General features: G+C 39.8%; 1 protein-coding gene across 2 annotated transcripts in view; it reads left to right on the top strand.

Annotated features, from left to right (window-relative positions):
* ADARB2 (adenosine deaminase RNA specific B2 (inactive)) overlaps positions 1-15,035 on the top strand; it is a 609,938-nt gene that overhangs the window by 503,975 nt on the left and 90,928 nt on the right. For both annotated transcript variants that reach the window (XM_077165443.1, XM_077165452.1), the window contains exon 4: positions 10,120-10,234. In XM_077165443.1, coding sequence (XP_077021558.1) covers positions 10,120-10,234 — 115 coding nt within the window. The remainder of the gene's footprint in view (positions 1-10,119; positions 10,235-15,035) is intronic.

Raw genomic sequence — 15,035 nt, 5'->3', positions numbered from 1 at the left:
CCTATCAATACGCGCAAAACTCCATGGATGAGCCAGAGAGATGACATGTCTCATAGTACACAACAGTGTAAATTCACATGATTGTCAACAAAAATAAAGATAATGACAGCATCTTAACCATGGAGTGTTTCCTGACGATTCGCTGAAATAAGACACATTTAGAAAGTGTCTTAAGCTTTCATTAACATTGGCTTTTATTACTAGTAGCCAAGACATAGTCAACAAAATTATTGCTCCCTTTTCCACAAGGGCTTATGGTATATATTGCACATATATGGCATATAGAGGAGAAAGAAGAACAGCTGTACAAATTGTGCAAAAATATAAAATACAGATTGTTAGTGCTATTGGAGCCTGAAGAAAAAAAAAAAACTCATCCCCAAGGTCTCAGACATTTGGGAAGCCTTTAAAAAGGAGTTGGCATTTGAACAATGTACAGAGGGAAATGTAGGAATTTAACTTTACTTTCTGCGACGCAAGCTCAAGTGGACAGAAATAATGTTGTTACATTTATAAACACCATTGTACATACCACAGGATTGTGGACAGGGTAGCAGCGAGTAAAAGGCTATTAAATGATGGTGCAGATGGTTTGTAACTATACAATGAGATTGCTGTGTCTTTAAGGGCAAGGGGCAATGCCCTACATAAATTTAGAAAACTAAACACAATATAACTTCGTCCATGTGCTCGGAAATCCTCTAATTTAAAAAGCTTGATATTATATTTGGATTCATTTATGCAGCCTCAGAGCTTGAATGAACTCTTTATAGCCCTGTGGCCATACCCTAGAATTTGAATTTATAAAATTAATCAGAGACAGGAGTTTGTTTTTCAGTTTTTAGCTCCTTCAAGTATAAGCCAAGTGCCAGGTGGGGATGAAAATCAAGTTACTTCCAGGGTCTGATTAGTGGGGTTTGAGGTAACCCAATTTGACTGTGTATATGAAATCCCAAGTGATTAAAACATAAAAAATTCCTACTGTTAAATTATACAGTAAGTATATGTCTCCCGACATGAATTCTAAGCTCCTCTGTAGCTTCTAACTCTCCGTGTAATCAACAGAAGTGTCATTTACATACACAAATTCATTTTAACTATGAAAAACTACATATAGCTGCAATCATGTATGTGATTTAATTAAAAACCAATCATTTAAAATAGCTGTGGTGAAGTGGATGCAGTACTGTGGAGAAAGTAGATGAGGGGAAGAGATTTGGTGAGGAAATGGAGCAGAAGAACTTGAAAGCTTTGTTTCTTTGGACTTCTCCAGAGAACCCAAAAGAATTTGCAGTTAATTTTACAAAGACTCCTGGCAAGGGTCTGTAAGAAGAAAACTCGACCCACGGTAACAGGGACTCTTCTTTCTGAATCAGATAATTATTCACAATTCCTCCTCCTTCAACTTTCAAACCAGTAAAATCAGGAGTCAAAATTTAACACAGAAACACTTTATAAAATTTTCCTTCACAAAACCCATGTTTAAAGTAATGTTAGTTTGCCAGTAAGATATGTATACAACTCTAAACGCAAAAGTAATTTAGGACCTCAAGCAACACTTAAAAACCAAGGTGATCATGAAAGAATAAGGGAGGGAGGAAAATTTGCAGCGACTATTACCCAAGTGCCCCTCCAAGCCATCTTTTAGAGCTAGAAATTAATCAGATGGGATGGGGAGGTTTTGATGGAAATAAGCAGTTTTTAACTGAGAGGATATTAACAATGAAGTAGAGATATTGGATGGTACAAGCCACAGTAAGACTAAGTCACGGGAAGAAATAGGAACACTAGTTAAAGAGCAAGGATAAAACTTTAAACCAGCTAAAACTCTCTACACATCTCAATTAGATAGTTTACCACCGAAAGTAAAAAAAAAGAAAAGTTAAAGAGATCTGCTTTTGCTTTATTCTTTTTACATTTACCTTTACAAAGAGTTAAGTGAGAAATGTTTTTAACATAAATATTAAGGACCCCCTTGCAAAAATTAAAAAAAAAAAAGAAGAAGAAGAAGAAGAAAAGAAAAAAGACTGGAAAGAAGGATTACAGGAGAAGAGAGGTTTTAAAAAACGGTTCTGAAGGAGCTGCCTGGCCATATTGGTAGGGGAGAGCAAAGAGCAGCCACAAAGCATAGCCTCGAGTCCCACACATAAGACTCTGGGACCAGGAAGGCAGCTGTCTTAGTTTGCCCGGGCTGCTATGACAAGCACCATGCAATGGGTCTGCTTAAACAACAAGAATTTGTTGACTTGCAGTTTGGAGGTGAGAAGTTTAAAATCAAGATGTGGGCATGGTCATGCTTTCTGCAGGAGTCACATCTCTCTTTCCTCTCTGGTTTCCACTTCTGGTTTCTAGCTCCTTCCTGTGGCTTTCTCTGACAGACTGTGGCCAAATTTCCTCTCTTGAGGAAAGACCACACCTTATTTGGCCACACCTTAGCTAATAATAACATCTTCCAACGGCCCTGTGTATGAATGGGTTCACACCCACAGAACATGGATTGAGATTTGAATGTGTCTTTTGTGGGGTGAGTGATTCGATCTCCCCACGGTGGATCTGTAAGAGAATGACACGGAGGAGCTCTGTGGTGAAGGTTTCTGTGGACCTCTCAGTGCATATCCTCAGCCCCAGGTGAGCGTCATGTTCTCTCCAGGGACTATCCCTCAGTTTGCCTTTCATTGAAGGTTAGATGGACCAGGGATTCCCAAAAATCCCTCATCTTTAAACTGCTTCAAAATCAACTGTCCCAAGAGCAGTTGAGGAGGTGGTGCTTTATCTGCATTTCTTATGGCATATTTGTTTCCACAAAACACTGAAAATAAAGCCCAAACATTGCCTTTTTACCCTTGAGGCACTTTTTTAAGTGTTCATTTAAACAGAACTATGCAGAAGAACTGACCAATGAGGCCAACCGATGTCCCCAACACAAGCCCCTACACATACATACAGACACTCCTGCCACATCTGAAGCTTCCCCAGGCCACAAACAAACTAGCACTGATAGCCTTGCTTTCTGAATTCTACCACACATCAGGATCCATTGTCAGGTATGTGGCAAAGCCATTCGCTGTTGATAAGAAAGTACCAGGCTTTGCGCGCTATTTGCTTTTCTTTAATCCTATTTCCAGGTTTTATTTCTTTTTTTTTTTAAATAAATCCCTCACCTTTTCTTTTACTCAGAGGAAATAATGCTGTTGCTGTAACCTATACCCCCAAATATCAGTGCCTTAATGCAAGTAAAACCACACACTTCAGAGAGAAGGGTTGACCCTGGCTCCCTCCATTTCGTGGCACACCCTGGAGTTCTCCAAGGGAATCTCTCCCTCCAACCTGGGTATGAGAAAAAGAGGGCTGGGGGTCAAGGAAAAAAGGGAGAAAGGAGGGACAGAGCCAGGGAAACAAAGATGGAGAATCTCCTGTAAGGGGTCTCAGGACCTGGCTCAGAAAACAGTACACATTATTACCTCCCACATTCCATTGACCAGCACTGGGCATGTTACCTAGATGCCAGGGGGACAAGGAAATGTCAGTGTATCAAGGAAGGTGAGGAAGGCCCAGATATCAGTGAGAACGGGCAGTCTCTGTTACACCTGTATTTCCATGTTTTCTGACATATTTTATGAGGCAAATGAACAAGTAGAGGCCGATAACCTATAATTGACACAAATAATGCATAGCACCATTGTGAGAAACTATGTTGCTCATATAACATCCTGTCTCATGTCTAAGAGTCAGAAAAAATGTTGAGAACAAAATTGGTTGAGAACAAAAAATAACCAATTTTGTCCCTGAATTCTTTACCCTTCACCCAGCCTTATGGGTAGTCTTGGGGAAGCCTATTTATTTATGCAGTCATTCATTCCTTCCGTCATCATTGGTCACATCTGTTATCACACTTAGTGCTACGGTAGGACCATGAAAATGCAAAAGTAATACAGGACCTGCTCCCCTATCACAAATGTCACATTTCATTGAAGAGGTATGTCATTAAAAATATGGAACTGTTAGGTAAGCACACAAGACAGAATATAAGGAAATCCCCAAATGGTTGTTACGGCAGTTCTAGGATGAGCAAAACACAGTGGACTGGAGAATTAGAAGAGACCTCCCAGTATTGGAGAAAAAATAACTTTTGTAGCTGAGGACAGAGTTTTCAGAGATTGGAAGTGGGTTTGGCATTAGAGACTAAGAAACAGGCTAAGAAGCCAAAGCTGAGAGTCTGGTGTGTGCCAGGTGTGGGATGCATGAAACATCCCCCTCCCTTGGGGGATGGAGTGCGTAACCATTAACCTTGGCCACAGTCTGGCAGCATCTGTGCCATCTCTCCCAGAAATCCCAAGGATGCCATGGCAGGCACTGTGGATGGCACAGCGTCACACCTCTCACAGCTGGCAGCTGCCACTCGGGCTTCGTCTCAGGGGCAGGGTGAGGGTGAGAAACCTCTTGATGAATTTGGCTGCTTTGTTTAGTCTGAGGCAGTTTCTGATCATCAGAGGTCCTTGTCTCTCCTGGAAAGGACTAAACAACACAATTCACCTGAAGTCCCATTGGCCCTTGCATTCTTTGCCAAGTGAAGTGAGTCGAAGAGCCCTTCATCTGTGGAAATGCTGAAATCCAAACCAGAATGTGATTTGTTCTGCTTCAGCATTTCTTCAAATGACTCCATTAGGGAATGGATGTGGCTCAGGGCTAATTAGTTCATAATGGGTGTGGAGCATCCTGGGATACAGGCCTGAAGGGGACCGAGGTAGCACAGACTGGGCAGACTCTCTCCCGGGAGCCTCTATGTACAATTTGCTCCTTCTCAATATGATAGGACACGTTCAGTTATTTTTTTTTACTGGCAGCATCATTTTTTTTTTTTAGTTATAAATGGAACTGGTCCAATCTGAACCCACAGAGGTAAAGAAACCTGTGGCATTTCTCGAGCAGAAAATTTTGCTTTTCCTCAGATGCATTTAGTTGCTAGTTCAGCATGGACTGTCTGAGTTGAAACTGCTGAGCTTAAACCTGTCTCTGCTTCTTTCTAACTGTGTAACTTTGGTTAAGTTGCTTCAACTTCTTAAGCTTCAGTTTCTTCAGTAGTTAGAAAAGGTAATATTAGTACTTTCTATATTAGCCAAGGTTTTCCAGAGAAAAAAATATCAATAGAGATATCTATGGGTGATAACGTATATATACACACATCTATATTTATATTTATAGAGATGTAGATATAGCTGTAGCAATAGATGACACAGATCAAGCTAGAGTCAGAGCAAGAGCTAAAGCTAGAGCTAAATAGATATAGAGATAGAGAAAAAGATAGAGATAGCGGTAAAGGTAGAGGTAGAGGTAAAGACAGAGAGATTTTAAGAAATTGGCTTGTGCGATTGGTGGGGCTGGCAAGTCTTAAATTCATAGGGCAAATTAGAAACTTAGGCAGGATTTTAATGGGACAGTCTTGAGGCAGACCGGTAAAATTTCTTCTCCAGGAAGCCTGGTTTTGCTCTTAAGGCCTTCCCCCGACTGGATGAGGCCCACCCACTTATCAAGGGTTCGATCCTCCACGTGCAGTAGCTGACTGTAAATGTTAACCACATCTGTAAAACACTCCACAGAAATATCAAGACTAGAGTTTGACCAAACAACTGGGCACCATAGCTTAGCCGAATTGACACGTAAAATTAACCATCATACCACCTTTGTAAGAATTAGATGGGGTAATGTATATAAAGGTCTTGGCGTGGTGATTAGCACATAGTATATGTCTAATATTATCCTGTCATTTTCTGTTTCTAAAAGATACACAGTTGTGTTTAGAGAGTCAAAATGAAACAGATTTTTTTTTAATTCTGTATTGTTATTCAGTGACTTGAGAAAGTCTTCTTCTGAGGGCCTTAGAGAACCCTTTCAGTCAGACAAAACCTAGAGCTGTCTCCTATAGTGGGGATTTTAAAATGAAGGTAAAAGGACAACTGAAGGCACCGTTTAGAATGTGTCCTTGCTGTGTAACAATATATAGAAATCAGATATCTAGCACCATGAAAATCTGCTTTAGAAGTAAAAGACACAAACATTTCCCTTAAAGCACATAAAATCTTGGTAAATCATGATTAACATACATGAAACAATTAGCAACTGATTCTAGATAGTAAAAAATCCAAGAGAAATTGTGTAAAACACACTGCCTGCACAATGCCACAGCAACCACACAGATTGGGGGAGAGCAAGCTTCCCCCCCCCCCCCCTCAGTTATTTAAGTCCAGGATGTGCTGCCAGCCAAACAGTTGATTGATTTTTCACCCATTTGCCGATGGGCTGCACAGCTAGCCGGTGAGGAAAACAAAATCATTCTTTTACCTGAAAAACAGACGCTTGAAGAAGGAAATGCAATATATCTTGCTCTTCTTTCAAGATTCGCCTCAAATGAAAGCTTCCTGTGAAGCCGCTCTTGGTCCAGCTAACAAGATATGAGTTCCTCAGACCCCTAACTAATGAGATGTAAATTCCTGGCTAACTAGATGTGAGCCCCTAACTAACTAGAGGTGAGTTCCTCAGGCCCCTAACTAATGAGATGTGAGCCCCTAACTAACTAGAGGTGAGTTCTTCGAGTCTCTAACTAATAAGATGTGAGTTCCTAACTAACTAGATGTGAGCCCCTAACTAACTAGAGGTGAGTTCTTCAGGCCCCTAACTAATGAGATGTGAGCCCCTAACTAACTAGAGGTGAGTTCCTCAAGCCCCTAACTATTGAGATGTGAGCCCCTAACTAACTAGAGGTAAGTTCTCAGGCCCCTAACTCCTCATCTTCAGGTTCAACCCAGCCACAGAAGGAACAAAAGCCCAGAGCTTCCCTCATCTCCCCAGCCCCACCCAATACCACAGGACTCTTCAGAGAATAGGGTCCCATGTCTGTTTGCCGATCAGGCCAGGGCTATCCCACACATTCTTTATTTTTCTTGAGCCCGATTTCCAAACTGTGCTTCATAGGAATTCTTCCCTCAGAGGGCACCAAGAGGCAGGGGGGAGACTGAGCTGGTGGACTGCAAGGCAGCTCTGCTTTCATCTGGTATGGAAATGTTTTTGTCATCATTTTTCTGCTTTCTGTTTGAGAAAAAAAGTATCCAGAGGCTGACTTTTTTAAAAAGTCCTCTGTGATCTCTCCAAGCCTCTTACAACTCTCCAGTTCTATAAATCTCTTGGTCTTGGCCCAAGACTGCACAGCCAACTGTGGGTTCCTTAAGTCAACCCCTTCCTATCTTTTCTCTCTCCCTTGTCACTCCATCACCGCCAAGCACCGAGCTCGTATAAAGAGAGCTACTGGGGGAAGCAGAGAAGAGGCGGTGTCAGTCTGAGCTCCACTTAGTGGTATTACAATTTGAAGAAGTGGCATTCCCCCCCCCCCCCAGGGGTTTTATCATCATTTGTCAGGAGCTTTATCTTTTTTCATCACAGGCTTTGTTTTTTTAATAGGTCGTGTACACCAATCCTGTAATGAGAGTCTCCAGGTTAATGTCTCAGACCTAATGGATGATGTTCGATAGGTGGTAGCTGTTATTATCAGTGATATTATTATTTGGGACACCTGGTAAGGGCTGATTAATCAGTTCATCTTCTCACACAAACGAAGAAACCAGGCTCTGCCAAGACGTATAGAAATAAACCAAACTCATGCCTCTATGGAAAACGGACACCCTGTCTTTGAAAGCAGGAGGGTGGAAGAGTAAATAACAGGATGTAGGCAGCTGAAAAGTGCCCCTCCCCAAAAGATCTGTCTACATCCTAATCCCCAAAACCTGTGAATATGACCTTATTTGAATAAAGGGTCTTTGCAGATGGAATTAAGCTAAGGTTCTTGAGATGATTATCCAGGTGGGTCACAAATCCAAAGCCCAGTCTCCTTATGAGAGACACACAGAGGAGAAGCCAGACACAGAGGAGAAGCTGATGGGGAGGCAGAGACTGAGACTGGAGGAGCTGGCAACCACCAGAAGCTAGAAAAGGCAAGGAGCAGATTTTCCTCTAGAGCCTCTGTAGGGAGTGCAGCCCAATGAGCACATGGATTCCAGAATTCCAGACCCCAGAATGTAACAGAATAAATGTCTGTAGTTTGAATCCAACCAATTTGTGGTTATTTATGATGGCAGCCCCTGGACATTATGATACATGTTAGCTAGGGACGTGGGCCCTGCTGTATCCTGGATCTCAGTTTCCAGGGCATAAAAGAACAGCATGGCTTCAAGCAGGCGCTAGGATTCATCTTTAAAATTTTGTGACTCTGTGGCTGCCACCCAGGGGGACAGCTTCATGCCAAGTAGGCAGGTTAAGGCAGAAGGCCAGGGAATCCCTCAAGTACACACGAGCCATGAAGAGGTTGCCTGCACCCACTCCAGCCAGAATCACCTAACAGTTACCTAAGTGAGAATAATACATGTTTGTTACACCTACCCAAGGAAGCCTCATTTGTGAAGCATTTATTATTTATGGGGTTTTCCATAGTTATTTACAGCGCAGTTTAAAGAATAATGAACACTTGCCATAGCAGCTACAGTTGCACATGGGAAGCTTTGAGAACCTGCCCAGGCAGGGCTCTGGGAAAAAGCAACACTCAGCCTGCACTGTTCCCACACTCTTTAATGGTGAAGGGAGGTGTAAAAATTGGCTTTTTGTTATTTTTGTGGCAGGTTTTTCCGTTTCCAGGAGGCAGGCCTCTTTCACAGGTCTGAATGCTCATTGGTTTATTATCATGTTTTACTGTGTACAAATGGAATTTAAAAAAACAATCTCTTTATTTATCTGGGACCTGCTTGTTTATGTGTATGTGTGTGTGTGTGAGTTTCCTAATCAGTAGCAAAGCCTACACAATATCAAAGCATGGTTGGTTTAAAAATAAAAATCTATTCCATCAAAAAAAATTGAACTGTGTGCCCTACCTTATGGATAAGATGATATTTTGTTTTAGATACATATTGTTTTAGATGCATAAGGATTTAGTTAATGCTTGCAGATACAGAAAGAACTGGAGAAAATTAATAATAATAATATTAATAATAGCTACTGTTTTTGAGCACTTTCTAAGTGCCTGGTACTGTGCTAGGAATTTAAGATGCATTAATACATTTAATCCTTACCAAAAAAAAAACACTGTAAGACTGGAGTTAAGAGGATTATTTTATAAATTAGGAAAATGTGGCTAAGAGGTTTTGAATAAATTGCCCAAGCTAGTAAGTAGCAGAACTGGGATTCAAATTAGGTTTCTGTGACTCCAAAGCTTACCCTCATCACTCACCATCCAGCCCACCTCCTAATAAAAAGGGACAATGTGGTTCCACATACAGGAAAAGTGCAAATTTTTGGCAACAGAATGAGGTGGCACTGGGAAAAAGATGGCTAAATCACATTATCTGTGATTTATTATTTTTTTTATTTTTACATTCATTTCTTTAGTAGAGATACAGTCAGTTGTTCTATAAAAGCTGAACAGTGGGGTTTGTTAACTTGATGTGCACACCAGCATAGAGTGTGTGTGTGAGTCTGTGTGTGTGTGTGCATGCTCACACACATGCAGAAAGGTGAGGGGAGAAGGTTGTAGAGTGAGCAGCAGGAAGAGTTCAGCCAGGAGAATACCCTGGCATGTGTCGGGTATTTACAAATTGGTTCTGCAATGCGCAGAATAAAGTGGTAACAAAGTATCCCACATGTGCAAATCCTCTCTCTACCTTTCAAAATTCTACCCACCAGCTTTCCCTGAGGAAAACCTGAGAGCTGGGGGTCTGAGAGGGGGAGGAATAAAGAGAGAAAAAGTGGAAACAGTTTCCCAGGAAAAGGTTATCTGCTCAAATACAGATCAGGCTGTGTGCCAAGGGGCAGAACCAGAGGCTAATTTGCAGAATCGTGGCCTGCAATCAATCTAACATAATATTTGATTCTCTCCTGAGGCTTCAGGGCCAAGAACAAGATGAGAAACGATGGCCGGTGCATGCTGTGATGCAGGGAATTCTATGAGACACAGCTCTCTTGCTGAGAACTGCTGTCCTGCCTCCAGGCACCCCCTCAAGGGGAAATTGCTTTTGAGAAGGGGTTGGGGGAAAGGAATGAAAAGTCAATTCCCAAGTCAGGCCTGGTGTTTGTGTCTTTCAGGAATTCGCCGATTCGGTGTATCAGCTGGTCACACAGAAGTTCCAAGAGTTGACAGTCAACTTGACTTCAATGCATGCCCGTCATAAAGCCCTGGCAGGAATTGTCATGACCAAAGGTAATCTGCCTCTTATTTTTCTATAGGAGTTTTAACCTGCAAGAAAAGGAAATTTAGTGTTTACCTGGGGAACCAAAGGATTCTCTCTTATACACAAAGATATAATAAAAGCGAAACAAAAAATTGAATACAGAGAGATTGGTGCAAGTGTATTACCAGCAAAAACAAAAAAAATTGATGACTGTAGTACAATTATGCCCATTAATAACCATCTCTACATGAGCTTCTCACTATTTCCATGATATAAATTGAATTAAGCCCTGGTTGTTTTCCTGCTATTTTCCCCACACCTCATTCTCAAGCAGAATTTACACTGTTGGTATTTTTTAAAGTTGGAATCCAAGGTTAGACAAGGTCACCAAATAAGTCATTTAAGATTGATGGGTGAGATAAAATTTCCTCCCTTTTTTTCTGTCACCACAGTATGCCCTGAGTCCTTGGGCTTTTGGTTCTGTCACCTTCTAGACAGAGCATCATTCACCATTCCGGCTGCCGTGCCTAAAGAACCAGGAGATGGAACTGACTTCAACAAGTGAAAGACCGTGTCGTGGAAATGACCTTTCTGAGGGCAGTTTCATTGTCCAAGTGTCTGATTCCCACGGGCCAAATGACATTTATGAGCCTGTTTCAGCTCAGACGCTACATCCATCACTTATACAATGTGAACTACTCTGTGTAAGGCTGCGCTTGACTTGAGGGGAAGGAAGGGGGGAGAAGAAAGAAGTGGACCAGGAAAGGAACACTGCTGAAACGCTCCCTTTGGAGGCTCTCATTTCACTTCCCCTTCCCAGGCCATGGCAGACCCCTCGAGTACCTCTTTCATCCTGTTCTTCCTATTTATGACCCTTTTTTAATTACTTATCTTTCTTGTCATTCTTTCACTTTCTGCCTCCTCTTCCCCTGTCATTCTTGTTCTTCTCTTCCTTTTTCTCCATCCCTACATTTGCTTCCTTCATTCACAGGTCAGTCCATTCTGGGGAATCTAACTGAAGGATTCCCAGTTCCTTTTCACTGAGGGTAGAAAGCGCCCCATAAATTCTACCACTGGGAAATTAAATGTGCTCTTCACTGTCGAGATTCACCATCCCTACTCCAGAAGAGGAACTTGTGTTCAAACTCTTAAAACTGAACATAATTGAGCCCCAAACTGCTCACAGTGATGGAATTCCCTACAAGGAAGCAAGAATGATAGAGTCAGGAGGAAGTGGTCATTATCAATGGGCATTTTACTAATCCATGCTGGGAGAAGATGATGATTGAGTTTAAGCAATCCATTTTGGGGAAAATGTCTAATTACTAACTTATTAATAGTAACCAAATGCTTATTTGAATTCAAATGTTTCTATTTCCAAAGGTATGCATGAATTTGTAATAACATAGTAGAGTATGATTATTATAAAAATAATTGGCTTTTGGGTTAAGTTTCACACACATACTCACAGTCACATATGCACAGTTTGCTTTCCATGTGTAGACAAAGGCAATGACTGGAAAAAGACCATCTACCAGATGTCAAAAAATTTTTACATTAAAAAATAATCAGTTAAATAACCAGATGATTGGCATATTTTCCCTCTGACTATAGACCTCCAGGGAGTTTCTCCAATATTGTCAAATGCAGGAACATTGGATTAGAAACAAAAATATTCAGTACACTGTCAGTTTTAGCACAAGGGCATGTTATTTAACCTTTCCATTTTTGGCATCTTAGAAAATGGAAATAAAAACACCTACCTCATAGTGTAATTTGGTGAGTAACAAATTATATTAAGTGCCTTGAAAAGTAAAAATTACTTTGTGAGTATAATGTTCTAAGTCAAGAGTAATTCAGTTCTGTCAATGATACCATTATATGTGGTGACATGTATACTGCCTAAAGCACTAATATTTGCACTGCTTTTATACATTTGATCACACTTACCTCTTTGTAGAATATGAAGTATTCTACATTTACCATTAAGAGTTAACCTCGATCAAGATCATGATGTCGGATATGGCTATTCATTTATCCAGACAGCCAGCAGCTATAATTTGGGAGCATTTATCCACTGAGCACTCTTTTCCCTGAATAAGGGGATGTGAAGAGAAGACATACGCCCTCCCCTACTGGGCACAACAATTGCCTTGAAGAATCAGTGAGAGATAGTACGGTTTAAGAGTATGGATTCTATTATCAAATTGCCTAGGTTTGAATCCCAGCTCCACCTGCACCAGGGACAGTCACTTAGCCCCTCTGGGTCTCAGTTTTCTTGCCTTTAAAATGGGGGTAGCAGTCATACTTACCTAATAGGGTTGTTGTGAACATTAAATGTGTTAATGTATGTGAGGTACTCAGGAAATGTCCAACCTGAAATAAGTACCATATCGTTGTTAATTAGTACTGTTAATAGTGCCCATTTATTCAAAACTTATTTAGTGGTCATCTGTTATGTGCTAGAGCCTATACCAGGTTTTGAAAAAACAGCAGAGAACAAAATAGAACAAGCTCTGTGTTTCTGAATCTTATATTCTGGTAGGGGGATGGCTCACAAATCCAAAACAAAATTCAATATCAAAAGAACTACAAAGGAGTCATGCCTACTAGAATTATAAATTCACAAGAGCAAAATTTTGGAAAATATAAAGGTTTAGTGTGTAACTTTGGATTTCTGTCATGGGTTCCAGGATAACTTAGTCTAAATTAAATTTTTGGTCTAGCCCATGTCTGGTAAGAAAAGAAGGGATGGAAGGAGGGGGCAAAAATGAAGAATTCACTGTTCCTTATTTATCATGCAATATGTTTCCAAACTCAAAAGCATAAGATAGTATGATTTAGTGAATAGTTTTTCAACATTTTCCAGATCTGGAGCTGTGATTGTACAATCTCTTTCCACTTGTGGAGGAATCTCAATTCTGGATAGTCTTGGAAAGTACTCACAGACTTCCCTTGGAAAACAGTAAGGCTTTACAAAGGCTTGTGGAAAATGGGTACTTAAAATTACCAGCGATTACGCTGTTTTATGTGCAGGCGATTTATTTTTATGAACTAAATTTATTATTTGAAAGTGGAACTTCACAAAGCAAAGCTTCACTAATTAGTGATTTATGAACATTGAAGAATAAATTAAATTTACTTTCCTGTTATAAAGGTAAGATTTAACAAGCATGTTGATAAAAAAGATTAAGAAGAAATGAACAAAGTTGCTAATAGAAATATTTTAAAATATTCATTTACTTAAAGTTGATGTGCCATTTAATCATAATTCTAGTTCAGTTTTCAAGCAAATGCCTAAGAAACTCATCCAAGTTATAAAATTAAATTTATTTTCAAATAGAACACGACTCATGTTTTTTAGTTGGAGTGCCAATTCGTTCACATCAATTAGCTCATATAAACTTCTATTTATGAAGCTGAAACCATTTTGTATGAGAAATATGGTAGCAAAGTATATATGTATGGGCAGAATATTTTTATTTTCATCAAAATTTTATAGTCATATTGTAAAAAATCTAATAGAAGAGGATTTATGATTTAAAGCAGTTGTTTCCCAGCCTATGCCTCCTCCCTTCTTTTCACTCCACAGAAACAGCCACTTTGAATCTGTCTTGTCTTTCATTCTGATGAATCTAAATAATATATTGGTTCCATATTTCTATATTTTCTGTTTTCTGTAGTTCTATATTTTCAACTTTAAGTAATATATATTGATTCACACCATTTAAATATATTTTATTTTTCATAATTAAATTGGCAATATTTATAATTTTAAATAATATGTTTAAATGTTTATTTCTTATTCTATCAAATTTAGATGGCATATCGTAATTTCCTGTATGGAAATCATGGATGTTAGCACCTCGTTTTTTTGTCTTTCCTAGCCAACTTCTGTCCATTATAAACTTATATTATCACAACTGATAATATTTATATTCCATTCTATATCCATAATCGTCCTCTACATTTTGTCTGCAGAGTGATTCTAAGAGTCAAAATCTGTAACATCTACATGATCAGGTCATGATATTAGTAAATATCATCACCGGGTCAAGTAGTGAGCTCAAATTACATTTAATTCTCTACCAATACAATGTCTTCCTCTTGAACAAGAATGTCTGTAGTTACAGGTCATGGGTTCTCATTGCTTCCATCACTAGCTCAAAATCACATCACGTTGACATTTGATTCATATTTGTAGCCAGACTTTCTTTTATAGCTTTTTAAATATTATGCATGTTTTCTGGAATACTTAATTGCCTTTTTCTTATGGAAAAAAAAGAGAGGAATATGCCTTTAACATACTTGCTAAGTTATGTAGGCTCTCAGTCATAGTATCTATAGACTGTATCCCACTTCCCTCCCAGAGAAGTCCTTTTGGGAGTCCTCTGACCTCCTGGGTCAATGTGAGCTCATCCTTCCCTAAGCATCTGCTCACTGCCACCCTCACATCATCACAGCCCTTCTAGGCCAGATCAAAGGTCTCCAGGCTCTGTCCCTCTATTCCTGTTTCTTCTCCTTATTTGATAGAGTGCATCCTCAAGTAGCATCCTTTTAAAAGGGAGATAGGTCATAAACTTTGTGAATACTTGCCTATCTCAAGATGTCTTGATTTGATTTTCATACTACTTTAATAGTTTGGCTAAGTAAGGAAGTCTAAGCTTCAAATTACTTTTCCTCAGTGTTCTGAAGGCATTGTTCTGTTGTCTTATATCCATTGTTTCTAAAGTGAGACATTATGTTTGACTGATATTTCTTTGCAGTGACCAGCCTCCCACCCCATTCCTGCCCAAGGAGGGAACAGGTTCTTCTTTTTAAGATGGAGGA

This window comes from Tamandua tetradactyla, chromosome 1 (assembly GCF_023851605.1).
Source record: "Tamandua tetradactyla isolate mTamTet1 chromosome 1, mTamTet1.pri, whole genome shotgun sequence".
Classification (NCBI taxonomy): domain Eukaryota; kingdom Metazoa; phylum Chordata; class Mammalia; order Pilosa; family Myrmecophagidae; genus Tamandua; species Tamandua tetradactyla.
This window is presented reverse-complemented; position numbering and strand designations above follow the sequence as displayed.